The 17,151-nt window shown below is 35.0% G+C and overlaps 1 protein-coding gene across 1 annotated transcript in view; it reads right to left on the bottom strand.

The window, feature by feature from the left end:
- The window catches only part of LOC126971588 (ATP-binding cassette sub-family G member 1), a 100,294-nt gene that overhangs the window by 12,239 nt on the left and 70,904 nt on the right, over positions 1-17,151 (bottom strand). The window contains exons 3-6 of the mRNA XM_050817908.1: positions 8,815-8,932; positions 6,278-6,467; positions 4,294-4,439; positions 2,489-2,727 (exon numbers count right to left, since the gene is read on the bottom strand). Coding sequence (XP_050673865.1) covers positions 2,489-2,727; positions 4,294-4,439; positions 6,278-6,467; positions 8,815-8,932 — 693 coding nt within the window. The remainder of the gene's footprint in view (positions 1-2,488; positions 2,728-4,293; positions 4,440-6,277; positions 6,468-8,814; positions 8,933-17,151) is intronic.

Consider the following 17,151-nt stretch of genomic DNA (forward strand, 5'->3'; position numbering starts at 1 on the left):
GTCTGAAAGAAGATGTAGTGACAAAAATTGAGAAATGTATGCTGAGATGGTTTGGCTTTGAATAAAGAACGATTGACGAAAAAAGTGAATGAAAGTGTTGGAAGGGTTAGACCTTGGCGGACGTTTCGACACCAAATCAGAGACATCTTGAAAAAAGACCAGGTCAAGAGTACCCTAAACCGAAGTGCATGGTATGAAAGGAATAATGAAAATTGACGAAGCGAAACAAGTATGTAAGGATCGTCGATCGTCAAGTGGAAAGAAGTGGTCTCTGCCTACCCCTACGGGAAAGACACGTGATTATATGATTATATGTGTTTTTAAATATGATTACATAGGTACATATAAATTATTTAACATATTGTATATTTGGGGCTACATCATCTTCAAAGTATATCCTATGGTAATGGTACATCCGATATTAATAGTCTTTGTGCCACAGAAGAGAGCTATTTGCGTTTCATATAACCTAGGTCCTAAAGAATAATTGAGAGAAAAAATTAATTTACTTTAGTAATAAACATCTCACAACACTATTGCCTCACAATATATTCTGGATAATTTTATGTATGGTATGGTAGTCATATAAGTGCATTTTCATGAAACTGTTGTATTATGCCTACTACTCAGCTCAGTCGAGTTAGGTAGTAAGTCTTTTAAAGGTTACTAAAACATAAATGACTTTATTAATGACTAGCTGACCCGGCAAACGTTGTTTTGCCATATAAAGTATAATTCATGCGAAAGTTTTATAAGTAATAAAATATTGCCTATATTATAGCCTGTACATCATTTTGTTCTATTGTCAATAGTTTTTGCAGCGCACGCAAAAATAGGTTTTCGATTTTACACCTTGTGTTACAAAATAGCAATTTTATTACGGATTCCTAATTTTGAAAAAAAAAAAACAATAGCCTTTCCTTAATTCCTCGATAAATGGACTACCCAACACTGAAAGAATCACTTAAATCGGACCAGTAGTACCAGAGATAAGACACGCTCCATTCTCACAGATTGGGAATGGAGCGACCGTCCTCAGGCTAAATAAATTATAAATTAAAGAATAAAATAAAGAGTTACGTAATTTTATAAAAAAAGAAGCTCGCTTAGGTTCTTGCGTCAGTTCTTCTCAGGTGTACATTTTCGAATGGGTGGTACTTTTTGCAGTTCAATAAGTGATATAATATCCTATTTTGAATGAAAATGTTTGAATTTGAATTAAATTTGAAATTGAAAGGTTCCGTACCACCCTCCGAGATATAACATACCATATGTTGTAAAATAAGCTGAAAATGAAATGAAATTTGCAAGAAACATTGTACCTACTTAAGATGTTAACATAATATTATTGACAATCCAATATGTTTCGTCAGTTGACATGCAAAATATTTTATAAAATTGTCTAAGTACCAACACACTACTGTTAGGCATAAAAGGCATTTATTTTCTCAAAATTGATTCCTTTAGAATTATTTTTGATGTCATTTCTAATAACTACTAGATACTATTACCGCTTCGGAAACAAATAGAACTCTGAAAGAGAAGAAGCGGCGCAAGAAACTCTCCCAGGACTATTTTTTTGCGCTCTTTTCAATAAAAATATACAATATTGTACAGTCATTTCTATTGCTATAAAATAATCACAATGTAGTCCCAGGCTGTCCGATCAGTTAGATATTCAGCAGTGGAGTAATAGGATTTACGACACAGCCATTTTTTTATAAAACATTTAAATTTATTTATAGATAATGCCTGAACAGTGGCTGGTACTGTATTATAGAAGTGTATACATTTACCCTTAAAGCTATTATGTATCTTATGAAGCCTACTAGAATTAGTAACAAGCAATCCCTTATTTCTAGTGTTATAATAATGAAAATCACTATTAAAAGCAAAAAGGTGACGATTTTTGTGAACGTATTTCATAAATGTACTGACAATGAACAGTCATAATATTTATTTCTTTAAATTTTTCTTTGAGAGACTGTCTATAACCAAGCTGATATATAGCACGAACAGCTCTCTATTGCAGAGCAAACACTATATCAATGTCAGCAGCATGACCCCATAGTAAAATACCGTACGTCATGATGCTGTGAAAATAATTGAAGTACACTAATCTAGCGGTCGCAACATTCGTGTACTCTCTAATCTTTCTAACTGCATATGCCGCAGAGCTGAGTCTATCTGCTAGATGGGCAATATGTGGATCCCACTGAAGCTTTTTATCTAACGTGATACCCAAGAAGACCGTAGTGTCCACAAGTTCCAATCTCTGGTCATTTATAAGTACGTTGGTTTGTACCTCCGCTGTGTTTGGTGTAATGAACCGTAAACACTTTGTTTTTTTACTATTTAAGTGCAGATTATTCGTCTGTTATACTGAAACATGTCGGATTTCACAATGCCATAATTAATATAATGTTGGTAGCTAGTTGAAAGTTTTTATTATCTGTTGTTATAGACTTAAATGTTAAAACCAACTTACTGAAGTCTGCAGGATTATAGGTAGTTGGGCAGGGCAAATTTAGCTCTCTCAAGAACGGCACGACACCAGCGGACGTTCCCTGGTAGGCGCACCTTCCTTCGGCCACCACGTACACGTGGTCGAACACTGAGAACAGCCTCGCTGATGGCGTGTGGAGGGAACACACCACCGTCCGACCACCACGCGCCACTCGCTTCAGGAGAGACAGGCACGTTGAAGACGCTACATCGTCTAAGCCTCTGTTGAGAAGGTTGAATAATATCAAGAACCAAAACCAAAACATATTGTAATTTAAAACACAACCAATCGCCAGTAACCACTGTTACTTAACACAGCGTGTCGCTACAATAGCGACATACGACACACGGTTAGAACTACTTAACACATTTAACCGTGATCAAAAAAGATTGTTCAAAAATAAAACACGTAACCATTCATACAAATGATTTCAGTTTTCTTTAGTGTTAATTCCGCCAATATTTGTATTTAAACACGTGTTTCAGGACGAGTCTTATCTCGTGCCAGATTTTGGTGAGGCAACACGTCCTGTGGATGCCTCGTGTAGAGGCGAAGCACGTGTCGAATTCCTTAAAAACAAATATTCGCGGAATTAACACTAAAGAAAACTTATACGTATAATAATGGATTTCCGCAAAGTAACGTCTACTTCAATAAATTTTCGTAACCATTCACCTAAATAAATCAATTTTCCATAATATAATTTCGGAACAACCTGTAAGAAATCTAGTAGTCACTCGCTAGCGTAGCCACTGACACGTACTTCGTGCCGCCTTAAGGGTGATTAAAATTCCCAAATATAGAATTTGTTATAATAAATTTATTCAAACAAAACAAATCTTATAACTATATTGACAATACTATGATTACATAAAATTAAAACTATCAATACGGGGAAATGTACCAAGAATACTGGCAGCATACTGATCCGTTGACCGAAATATTGAGGCGAGAAGATAGAACTTTGTACATTCTCCGCGCCTCTGGGCCCCACGGGCCAAGTCTGTCATGTCTCGACAAGATATATAATATTTGTTTATTTGTTATTTTATAGCGATAACCCTCACTTCTGGGATTAATAATTACACAAATTTAATTTGTAATCAAAATTTATAAACAATGTGGGACTCGGACCCGCGTCTCTAGGGTTCCAAACGCTCTTACCAACTGAGCCAACCGTTCGAGCGACGCATGTTTCGTAAATCTTGGTACGTCTTGTTCAACTTCTTGGTAAGAGCACTTAGACGGAACCCGAAAGGCGCAGGTTCGAGTCCCGCATTATCCGAAATTTTGGTACAAATTAAATTTGTATAAGAAATAACAAGATAATATCAAAAAAAGTTGTTTAAAAAAACACGCTTTGGTTTAAAAGATAATGCTTGAAATTAAAAATGAACATCAATCCCTGCCTTATCAACGATAGATGAAATTATTATATAAATTAACAAAAATCATATTTACAAATAGAAAAACGGAATAATTTTATCAAATTAATGTATTGTCATCGGTCCTCGATAAATCGAAGTTTGAACGAAACCTGGCCGTTTAAAGTGGGGCCAAATCGCGCCCAAATAAGTTGTTTACAAACAAATATACATACAGGTGAAGCTAATAAAAAACGTGTAAAAACCGGTCAGATGCAAGTAGAATTCGTCCACGGAGGGTCCGTATCGTTGTACAAGAATTAAAACTATTTATAAAAAAATAAAATCATTTGTGTTTTGCGTCGCCATTTTATTTTAGAACATAGGTTCTTACTTTTATACTTCTTATATAGAGTAACTTACGTGGTCGGCTCATCTAGGAAGACAACTGGTGGATTGTTCACTAACTCCAGAGCAATCGAAAGCCTCTTTTTCTCACCTCCAGAAAGCCTTTCACTTGTCGTATGCCGAGCCTTGCCCAGCCTTAGTAGGTCAATTATCTCGTCCACCTGAAACAAACAAATATCGTAAGGCTCAAGTCTGACAGCAATTGAATTATTTTGCCTTGAAAGGGCTTGGTTTTCAGCCAGGAACATAATGATTGGATTGATGGAGCTTGATGGTAAACATTACAATCTCTATATCTCATTTGGCTCGACTTTAAGGTTTAACGTTTTTATTTTTACGCAACTATGCGCAAAAGATGTGGTTCCGATTTGTTCCTGTTTCGGCCCGGGTTTTTGTCTCACATTCCTGTTTCGTCCCACGCTGATTTTTATTCCTGTTTCGTCCCACTTTTTAAAATGTTACTTTTGTACAGCCAGAAAAAAAAATGTGAATTACAACAATATTCTAGATACATATAAGAGCAATAGTTTACCCAAGACCAAACGATGGCATGAAAGGTGTTCATGAACCTATTACAGGATATTATAATAAATTATAAAATACCTATTATAAATAAATAAAAATTATGTTCTTGCAGATTGCGGTACAGCTGTCTTAGGTTGTCTCAAAAGTATAACGATAAAACTTGGCACAAAAATATGAATATCTAGCAATGACCTCTCATTGGCCAGCTCATTGGGCATGAACTAAACGGTTTATGACTTACCTGCTTGCAAAGGTAAAGCCATAAACTTGCTTGTTTAGCGGGCACACGTGTACACGTTTTTTTAAAAGATATTGAGTTTTTAAGCCAATTTATATAACAATTTGAATAAGTAAATTTTGAATTAGTTAAAAGGCTCCTGTTTCCATTAATTGATTTCTGGTATTGAATACTAACTTGTTGAGTTAATTAATAATATTTATCGTCAAAAATATGATCTTGAAAATATTTTGTATGCTGTCCGTAGAAAACATGTTGTAAAACACATAAATTACTACCCGGGGCGAATAAGGAACAAAAAGTGGGGCGAAACAAGAATAAAACAATAAATTATTCATTTTTCTTATTTTCGGCACGAAACAGGAATAAAATCTGGGGCGAAACAAGAATTTTTTGTGTGGGGCGAAACTTTGAGGGACGAAAAAGGAACAAATCGTAGTTCCCTGGTGCGCAGAATGAGGGCCAGCACCAACGGCATCCTGAAGATGATTGGCAGCAGGTTACACTGCAACTATATGACTCGCTGCTGCTCTATATCTATTGGAATGGAGAAATAGTGACTCTAATAATAGTAATAAGTCACATAAAATTTTAAGTCTAACAAGATTTTCAGTCTGTAGTTACATGAAAATAAAGTTTTATTATTATTATTAATAATAATAATATCAAGAGGCTCTCACTTAATAACTGGATAAAGGGTCAGTTACAGAAAGCAGCTGTTTTGGGAACGGCACGCATCGTGCGGAAGTTCCTCAGTCTGTCGCCCTAACCACCGGCGGAATTGTCGTGAACCAACGCCGGCGGGACTCTATTTTTTATATTTATATTTGTAATATTGTTTTTTATAAATATGTTATATATAAATGTAGAAAATAAGATGAAATTGTAATAAAGAGTATAATAATATTGACACACTTTAACACAAATTATCTTGCTCCAAACTAGTCATAGCCTGTAACAAGACAACGATATATTTAATACAATATACGTACTTAAACATACATAAATACATATAAACACCCATGACTCGGAAACAAACATTGATAATCATCATATAAATGTGTGCACCTACCGGGATTCGAACCCGGGACGCCTAGCTTAGTGGGCAGGTCACTAAACACTGGGCTATATGGGTCACGTCAATATTATATTCTTATTATTTAAACCTACCTTAAAAAACCGCAGATTTGAGTACTTTTTGTCTGTAAAAAGTAATTTGAATGATATTGGACTTACAACAACAGCTTTCTTTTCTTTATTCAACTTGTTTCCAAGTTTTAGATCTGCAGCCATAAGCATTGCCTCCTGTACCGTAATAAGAGGTTGCAGTAGATCCTCCTGCATTATGTAACGTGACAATTTCCTGAAGCTGGCCAGGTCTCTAGCTTCTCCGTTCGTGCAGATCATGCCTGACGCCCCATCGACTCTGTAACAAGTGCGAAAATAAGAATATTATTTTGAATTAATGTACCGATCATTTATACGTCCGATTGGAATATAACAGCTGTGAAAACGTCGCAAAAAAATGGAGTATAGAGTTAACCTCTATTTTGAGCAATGCACGCACACTAAAGTATTAAACCTGGCCTGTTTTTATAGGCTGTCTAACAGCAAGAGATTCTATCTAGATTTTACATGTAGAATCGTCTGTCTAATAAATAAACACAATGTAAAGTTATTCCAACTTTAAAATCACTTCTCCCTGTCATGTAATTCTGTAATGAATAAGGTATTTTCTATTTCCAACTTACATGGTCAGCTTTTGAAGATTTTCGAGGCGGGCGACCAACATCCAAATTTGACACCCTGACGCTAGTTGGTTAACTGGACCATTTGTATCATATTTCAACTACCATAATCCTGTTGTAACTCATATACTAAATCACAACCAATGGTCGAGAATTATTAAAAAAATTTCAATAAGTTGAAAATTAAACATAAAAATTAAAAAAACAAAAAACCGGCTTCAAAAACACTACCAAAACAATTAATTCATCTAATTCTAGTTACGATTATTGTTATTTTTGGAATCGGACTCTCGCCTCTCGCCTCCTCACAACTCAAGCACATGTCACCTGTAACTATGTATGTAGTTACAAACCTACCTTGGATGACACCGACTCCAAAAATAACAATAATCGTAACTAGAATTAGATTAATTAATGAGATTGTTAAAATCACGCAATTATTTTTATCTATTGTTTTGGTATAATTATATATAATTTCTACTTCTTGAATAGGACAAGAACAGGATTTTCTTAAAGCCCACTGTCTGTCTTATCAGCATTTCTTATTTTTTTAAGTAATCTTGTTCTTTTTCTTTTCTGGTACTACTTATTGAGCTTCAGCTACAGTTTTTCTCAAAGACTTGGGCTTAAAGCAAAGGGGTTTTCTCGGAGCGTTGATTTTTTTTGCTTGTTAGTCTTTTGTCTTATTTATTATTTCTATCGTCTTAAAAATTGAGAACTCCTGCGCCTTAATACTTCCAAAGTCAGAAATAGTGCCACGAAAACTTGCAACATAATATATATATGGGATTACAAAGTTATTTATGCAGTATGATCTAGAAAACTGGACCAAAATAGGTACTTTAGTTTTTCCATAACTAATACACTAAACACTAATTGTACCTATTCTTTGAAACTTCTATGACTGCTAGAAGTGCCTTGTACTTTTGATGATCGGTATTATTGGTTTTATATATTGTATGGTATTCCGGGCTTTCTGAATTCAGATTATGAATCCGTAGTGCCATTACAAATGTATTTGGCCAGCCTAAGGTGTCCTTGAAAAAAGCTCAGGTGGATATCGGAGACACAAACTATCATGCGATCATTTGTTCTGTAACCATTCAGCCTCGGCGTATACGGTACTTGTTTATCAGACATCAGAGAGTGATAAAACTTCCATATACGGTGCAAAGATCGATAAACATTCTACATTGCTTAAAGACATACTACTTATGCAAAGAAACATCAAATAACCGTTATTTTAATTATGTTTACAACCTTAAGAGAGTGACCTAGGGGAAGACGCACCTACATAAAATATTTACGTTGAGTTGTGAAAGCAATCCTTATCGTCGTAAACCAGTTAAACAACAACTTTACAAAAAAGGTGGGGAGTAAGTTTATAGCATGAAATTATAGTGCTTCTGAACGTTATCGACGTATCAAGCTTACAAAACAGAATCATCCTCAGAGATAATGTTTATGGAATAAGATCCCACTGTTCGATTCTGCGGGTAGTACGTGTTTTTTTGATAAAACTAATACTGAATGAACGTTTAGGGAGTAGCAATGTATTAGCAATAGGTTGCCTATAAAAATTGGCCGCAAGTATAATATATATATATATATTAGTATAATTTTATGTCGTCTGAAAACAGTGTCGTCTTTAGTTTTTATTCTCTAATCCATGAGTATATTTTATAAGCTATATGTTATTTTTAAGTGACATTCCTCAATGCTGGGATTAATTACACAAATTTAACCAAAATTTTTGGAGGATGCATGATACGAACCCGCACCACTCTAGGTAAGTCCCAGCGCTCTACCAACTAAGCCAAACGTCATACCGCAAAAACAGAAAATATTGGTATGTTTTGTTCAACTCTCGGATGTAACCCTAGTGCCGGTACGAATCCCGCATCGTCGAAAAGGTTTAGTATCCAAATTTGATGAGTACCTATATTTTCGTATTTGACCCTTGTTTTTGTCCAATTTTGACATAAACAGGACGTTTCAAAATATAGTTCCGTAGTGAATACTCACCGATAGCCAGCAAGGACATTGAGCAATGTACTTTTCCCAGCACCCGAAGGTCCCAATATTGCCGTCAGTTGTCCAGAGTGGAACTCCCCGTTTAGTCCACGCAGGATTAGCTTTGATGCTGTGAATTAAAAATAATACAACGTTTAGTAATATATCCATTTTAATAAACATTTGGTTTAATCTTACAAATTAAGCTTGCGTGAATTTGTAATTCTTTAATTTATTGATATACCTTTGTGCAGAATTTAAAATTTTTACGACCTTATATTTTATTTTGTGATTTTTCACATAAATAATATCTATAACTTTATATATATTATTCTTCTATACGTGTGTTGACAGTGAACTCCACCTAAATGGCTGGACCGAATTGAATGAAATTTTCTGTGTGTGTTCGTTTATTTATTTATGTATTTGGGCAACTAACAAATTACACTCTTTACACACTTAAAATATAATAATAATATGGATTAGAGTTAATTCACTCATAAGCTACCACAGCATTCATAATTTTTACTACGTTTTTAAGACAGTAATTTTAACAATTTAATAACTAAAATGTATTGTAATATATAATAGAAAAATAAAAATGAAATATGATAACAAGGTTTCTAAGTCACGTGTGTAAATTCAGTATTTTCTTTTTATATTGAGCAAGCGGAATGAATAAATCAATGTTCTGCGATTTCGCCAGTGAGTTATATGACCTATAGAGCCTAGAAATAGTTGCGTTTTGACCCAGATTAGTCCTAGATTGTGGTACTACAAACAACGAATAGGCAATTTTTCTTATTAATTTTGGAGGAACGTTTATTTTGAATTTTGATAGGATGTATGGAGAATCTATTTTACCGCTAAAATATTGTGTTCAAGTGGATTCGAGGATGGCTTAGATTCACAATTGAACTACCTCCTAAATATATATGGCTGGACCGATTTTGAATATTTTTAGTGTTCCAGTGAGTTTGAGATTGGTTTAGATTCTCAATACAGTCGACATATAATTCTCCTACGTATTAATACACAAATAAAATTTTTTGAACGATGCGGGATCGAACCCTCGACTTCCGGCGTTCCGTGCCGGTGCTCTAACCAACTGAGCTAACCGTTCGTGTACCGCCTCGTTATAAAATTCTGTTTGCTTTGTTCAACTCTCAGGTTGTGGCTTCATCTACAGGATCTACTTTAAATTTGATAACCTCTCAATTGACTTGAGATAATTATGTTTTTTTAAAGTGATAACCCTCACTTCTTGGATTAATACACAAATAAAATTTGAATAACAAAATTTTATGAACTATGCGGGATTCGAACCCACGACCTCCGGCGTTCCGTGCGGGTGCTCTAACCAACTGAGCTAACCGTTCGAGTACCGCCTCGTTATAAAATTCTGTTTGCTTTGTTCAACTCTCAGGTTTTGGCTTAGTGTATTAATCCTAGAAGTGAGGGTTATCACTTTAAAAAAATCATAACATATTGTCTCCTATGTACCTACCTATGTTAGTGAACACCTTATAACGTCTGGACCAATTTTTAAAATTTAAAACGTGTGTACAGGATAACGTCTGTCAGGTCCGCTAGTAGAGATATATATTATCAGAAACGCTAAATCTAACCATTATTCACTCTAATTGAATGCGACAATGTCAATCAAGTAGGTACCTACAATACCTACTTACGGCCTTTCCCAATATTCAGTCTATCCGAATATCTTACATGAGATAAAAATTGTAACTATCGTTGACTTTTCTGTCCCAATAAACTTATCGACGGTAACTCACCTTATCCGTACACGCTCTCTGTCAATGGTACGACGTTATAGCTTACCAGCGATAGAAGTTTGTATGGATATTGCAATTCACGCGTCCCAATATAAGGCGATAAGAATGACTTATCGGGTATATTGGGACAGCTTCAGATTATTGACAGCTAATTACTGACAGTAGAAGGTAGTGATTTATCTCTATCTGTATATAGTATATTGAGAACGGCCGTTATACAAATGTGTTTCTTACTTTCGGAGCACCCACTGGGATATAATAATTTTGATCCATTTAATATATTCCTTCATTTAGAATAGAATAATAGAATAGAATAGAATAAAAATTTATTGATAACAAAAACTACCACCACACAATTATTAAAATGATACAAACCAAAATAAGTAATAATTTCTTAGAACTAACAAATAAAACAAATTAAATAATACAATTTATAGCTTAAAACGAAAAAGGTACTGTGCGCCAGTGAATGTCACCAAATGGAGCTAACTCAGTAAAAAGCTGCAATGGCGTGGTGCCAATGTAGCACTGGTTTTCAGTAGCCCCAACATTATTGAGTCTGGGAGTAGCAGCGACTAGTAATTTACAAATTATAACTATGAATGTAAGTCTATGAATATAAATAAATAAAGGCAGTGTAGATCTAATTTTTGTATTTAACTCTTAAAAAAAAATAGAAAAATAAAAAAATAAAAAAAATTTAATGTTAAAAGAAGATCATTTAGATCTTAACGACGGAAAAATCATAAAATATGAGGTTATTAATAATAAATAAGTGTTAATATATATTATGGTTACTATAAATGTTAATATTATAATATAAAATTTAAAAGAGGTACAAGCAGTTAAACAGGTTTATAAATATCACTAAGTAGGTAATTTTTAGTTTTTATTTTGAAATTTTGAATGGTATCACTAAGTTGAAGTGGAGGTGGCAAATCATTCCAGCACTTGGTGGCTTGATATCTTAAACTTCCCCGAAACGCAGCAGTGCGGTGGCTAGGAATAGCTAATATACGAAAAGCGGACCTCGTATCCATATTCAAAGCTTTATGCTGTCCAAGTCATTGTAACTTTTGATATGAGTATACTGGTGTTTTCCAAGCAATTATGCCAAAGAGTAGCACAGCAAGGTGTAAATGCCTTCTTCCGTCCATCTTAAGTACTTTTGCCTCTTTGAGATATGGTGTAACGTGACTACGGGGAGGAATATTCCAACAACATCTAGCGCACGCATTCTGCACTCGCTGTATGGCATTTTTAGTTTTACTCAGTAGTCGTGGGCCATGAACGGTGTCCATATAATTAAATTTAGAAGGACGACAGACGTATGCGTGTTTCTAAATTTAAGTATTGTCTTAATTTATATAACACTTTAAGACGATAAAAACAATTTGAAATTGTCGAGCTTATATATTTTTTGAATCGCAGACTTTCATCCATTATCAGTCCGAAATTTCTTGCTTCATGCACACGTTCAATTTTATAATTATTAATTTTTATATCAAGATTGTATCGCTCAATTGTATTTAAACCATTCTGTGTACCGAAAATCATATATTTTGTTTTAGCTGGGTTGAGAATTAATGAGTTTTTCTCTGACCATTTGTAAATTTCGTTTAAATCTAAATTAATTAAATTGATTGCATCAACTATGTCGTGAGGATTGAAAGATAAATATAGTTGAATGTCACCTGCATACATTTGATACTTACAGTGCTTTATATTTTGCAATATGTCCGCACTATACAAAATAAATAAAAGAGGGCCTAATATAGAACCCTGTGGAACTCCTCTTTTCATGTTACTACACTCTGAATAGCGAACTTTACCATCTTCGTCTGTGGTTACAACTTTCTGAGTTCTATGACTGAGGTAACTATGAAACCATTGTATAGTATTTCCACTGAGTCCATAGTAGGCTAATTTTGATAGTAATAGAGTTAAATTTAAGGTGTCAAAAGCACGAGAATAATCAAGCAATACTAAAATGGTTACTTTACCCACATCCTGAGCTGCTAGAATGTTGTCAACTACGTCTCAGAGTGCAGTCATGGTACCTCTTTTCTTTCTGAACCCGGATTGATGTTCAGGTAAAATTTTATAGGTTTCTAAATAATTTATTAATTGCTTATAAACAATTTTTTCAATTATTTTAGAAGGACAAGGAAGAACACTAACGGGTCGGAGGTCTTTAAAGTAATCGGGGTTGTCTTTTTTTGGCACAGGACGGATAATAGCATGACGCCATAAGTTTGGAAATGAGTTAGTTTGGAAGGAGACATTTATTATATGTGTTAGTACGGCATTGTCAGTAGTAACATGTCAATTACTTCAAGCCGGCCCACATTCTAGCGCTCTACAAAGCGCAGGTCCGGCCACACATGGAGTATTGCTGTCATCTCTGGTCTGCCGCACCCCAGTATCAGCTTGATCCATTTGACCGCGTGCAACGCAGAGCAGCTCGAATTGTCGGGGACCTAGTGCTCTGTGAACGGCTGGATCACTTGGCGTTGCGTAGAGACGTCGCTTCATTGTGTGTCTTCTACCGCATTTATCGCTCTTCGGAACACTCCCCGTGTTCCGAAGAGCTGTTTAACCTGATTCCTGCTGCCGAATCCCACCTTCGCACGACACGCCACAAGTTAGGATATCATCCCCACCATCTGGATGTGTGGCGGTCCTCCACAGTGCGGTTTTCAAGGAGCTTTCTTTCTCGTACTACGAAGCTGTGGAATGAGCTTCCTGTAATGTGTAATGAGGGTACCTTCAAAAAAAGCGCGTACACCTTCCTTAAAGGCTGGCAACGCTCTTGTGATTCCTCTGGTGTTGCAAGGGAATGTGGGCGGCGGTGATCACTTAACACCAGGTGACCCTTACGCTCGTTTGTCCTCCTATTGCATAAAAAAAAATGTAATGGCAAGAGCAAGACTGAGAGAAAATGCAGTTGCCAAGGAAGTTTAAATAAATATCTATGATATTATAATATCTCTTAGTTAATAAATAACAAAATGGATGTATATAAAAACGATAGATTATGTTTTTGTACAAACCAATTTCCAACATGCTGTCCAACATCTGATAATAATATTAATAGTTTCCTTATTGTATACTTATAGTTTGGTCGTAAATAATGATAACTTCAACCTATTAAGTGGTATGTGTTGGCTTGTGGTAAAAAACGAATCACTGATTTATTGAAAAAAATAATAATAGTGTTTTAATAATATTATACAACATAATTTATACTTTTTTTATGGAAATGGAGGACAAACGAACGTACGGGTCACCTGGTGTTAAGTCATCACCGCCGCCCACATTCTCTTGCAACAGACCAGAGGAATCACAGGAGCGTTGCTGGCCTTTTAAATTAAAATAAAAGCGCGTACACCTTGTACGCGCTTACTTAAAGTACTTAAGTAACGTACTTAAAGTACTCCTACGAAGCCTTCAAGCTATTAAATAATAAGGTTTATTGTACGATATCACATTGCAACCACATTTTTATACGAAAAAAAAAAGCAGGTATACAATGTTATATATGACACACTCTTATCTATGCATTCTTTAAATATTATTGCTAATTCAGATGCTATAATAAAAGCCCGCTGAGTTTCTTTCGATACGCTTTCGACTTTCAATCAGTGATTTCATATCTATATATATATATATATATATATATATATATATATATAAATGAATTGCTGTTCGTTAGTCTCGCTAAAACTCGAGAACGGCTGGACCGATTTGGCTAATTTTGGTCTTGAATTATTTGTGGAAGTCCAGAGAAGGTTTATAAGGTGAATAAAATAGGAAAATGCTGCTAAATTAAATAAAAAAAAAACAAATTTGTTTTTCCTTTGATGTGTCCATATATAATTTCTATGAGAGAATTTATTAACGCACGGTTTTACAGTTCTGCTGTGAAACAATTTCATTACGACAGCAGGGTGCATATTTTACGAAGTAATTTTTGATGTTAAGATATATTATTGACAAATTCATATAAAAACATTATTTTATTTATTATATACAGAACAATGTCTGTCGGGTCAGCTAGTAATATATAAAAATATTTGAACTTGAAGCTCAAGGCGAACGTCAAAATATGTTCGCGAGTTTAAAAAAATCGATTGGTACCAAACTGGCGTACAGTTTTTCGATTTTGACATACCTAGATGTTTCACTTGTTATGTTTTCTTGTTCTACCCAAAGTGTTCGAGAACATTTGAGAATAATCCTTACTTGTATAAAGTCAAAGTCAAAAATATTTTTTTAACATAAAATCAAAAGATTGCTCGTCAACGTATCTGGTTGATTGGGTCTTTCTGGAACTGAGGGATTATGTGAATATTTAGTGCGATATTTCAAACGATTGGTGACCATTAATAAATAGTGTGTATCATATTAATTAGTAGTATTTAATACGTAAGTATCAAATTCAAATTCAAATATTTTTATTCTAAATAGGATGTGACATCACTTATTGAAAGTCAAAAAACTACCACCCATTCCAAAATGAATGTCTCAGACCTGAGAAGAATGGGCGCAACAAACTCAGCCGGCCTTTTTTTTCATCGAATTTTCATCGAAATATGTGTACAAAGTAATATTGTACAATTAAACTTATTATTTAATAGCCCGAGGGCGGTCACTCCATTCCCAATCTGTGGTATCATTAAGAAAGTCATTTATGTTATAGTAACTTTTACCACACAAACGTTTTTTAACAATTCTTTTGAATAACGTAATACTTTTGTTTTGAACATTTTCTGGGATCTTGTTGTAAAAGCATATACATCGCAACACAAAAGACTTACTAACTCAATCCGTTCCTACTCTGTGGTAGTAGTATAATACCTAGTAAGGAGTATAATACTGATGGCTGCGACGTGTATTATGATATTTGACAAATTATACTGGTGTTTTACAAACCTTGTTGTCCTGACACATAAGAGAACTTACTAGCATAAGAAGATTTCATAAATATAATATACCAAATCGGAGTCTAAAAGCGCCTCTATTCAAATTCAAATATTTTTATTCCAAACAGGATATAACACTTATTGAACGTCAAAGACCCATTCGAAATAGTATTCTGCAAACCTGAGAAGAATGGGTCCAAGAAACTCAATGAGCGGTTTTTTATTAAAATTTCTTTACAATATAATATCGTACCATAAAATTTATTTTTAAATAGCTACATGGTGGTGTTTCCATTCCGATTGTGTGGTATCAATAAAAAAGTGATTTATGTTATAGTAACCTTTACCACCGAAACGTTTTTTAACACTTCTTTAGAATTTCGTAACACATTTGTATCGTACATTGTCTGGGATCATGTGGAAAATTAGTAAGGAGTAGTACTGTAAGCTGTTCTACGAGTAGTTCACGTTCTAGAGACAGTAACAGTTAAAATGTCTATTTCTTTAAATTTTTCTCTTAGTGTTTCTTTAGGACCTAGGTTATAAATAGCGCAAATAGCCCTTTTTCTGCAGAACTAATATGGTATTAATATCGGCTGCACTGCCTCATAACAATATACCTATTACTCTAGCTATCTGACATACCATGTTAATAGACAAATATGCCTCAATATGTCAAAATCTTCCACTTATATAATCCCTGCGCGATTGGATGAGGACCACCAGCCATTATAGTAAACATACACTATAGTAGCTTGAATTGTCGGGGACCCAGTGCTCTGTGAACGGCTGGATCACTTGGCGTTGCGTAGAGACGTCGCTTCATTGTGTGTCTTCTACCGCATTTATCACGGGGAGTGTTCCGAAGAGCTATTTCACCTGATTCCTGCCACCGAATTCCACCTTCGCACGACACATCACAAATTAAGATATTATGGTGTGGCCATCTGTATGTGTGGCGGTCCTTCACAGTGCGGTTTTCAAGGAGCTTTCTTCCACGTGCTACAAAGCTGTGGAATGAACTTCCATGTGCGGTGTTTCCGAGACGATACGACATGGGTACCTTCAAAAAAGCGCGTACACCTTTCTTAAAGGCCGGCAACGCTCCTGTGATTCCTCTGGTGTTGCAAGAGATTGTGGGCGGCGGTGATCACTTAACAACAGGTGACCCGTACGCTCGTTTGTCCTCCTATTCCATAAAAAAATAATTAAAAAAAATAGTAAATATACACAGACGTAAGACATACACTTCAAAAATCACCAATCAAAGGTACCGTTATCATGCTGACTGATGACGTCACGTATACGTTAATATGGCAAAGTTCCATCCCTGTTTCTCGCGGGGCTTACACCTCAATGACCGATATTGCTGGTTTAATTCGTCTGTGCGTAAGAACGTAGAAAGTGATAATTATTATGACATTACATATGACCCGCAGAAACCTCCACGACTTGCATCTCAGCAGTGCAATCAAATAATTGGTCATTTTTATGTACAGATAACGCGCGTTTTGAATGCAGAGTTCAGGAATGTGATAGTGATGTGACCTAATTATAATTAATAATTATGATTTAACACTAATCTAATAAGAAAAGTTAATCTAATCGAAGCACCCGCAACCGGCGAGCGA

This window comes from Leptidea sinapis, chromosome 24 (assembly GCF_905404315.1).
Source record: "Leptidea sinapis chromosome 24, ilLepSina1.1, whole genome shotgun sequence".
Classification (NCBI taxonomy): domain Eukaryota; kingdom Metazoa; phylum Arthropoda; class Insecta; order Lepidoptera; family Pieridae; genus Leptidea; species Leptidea sinapis.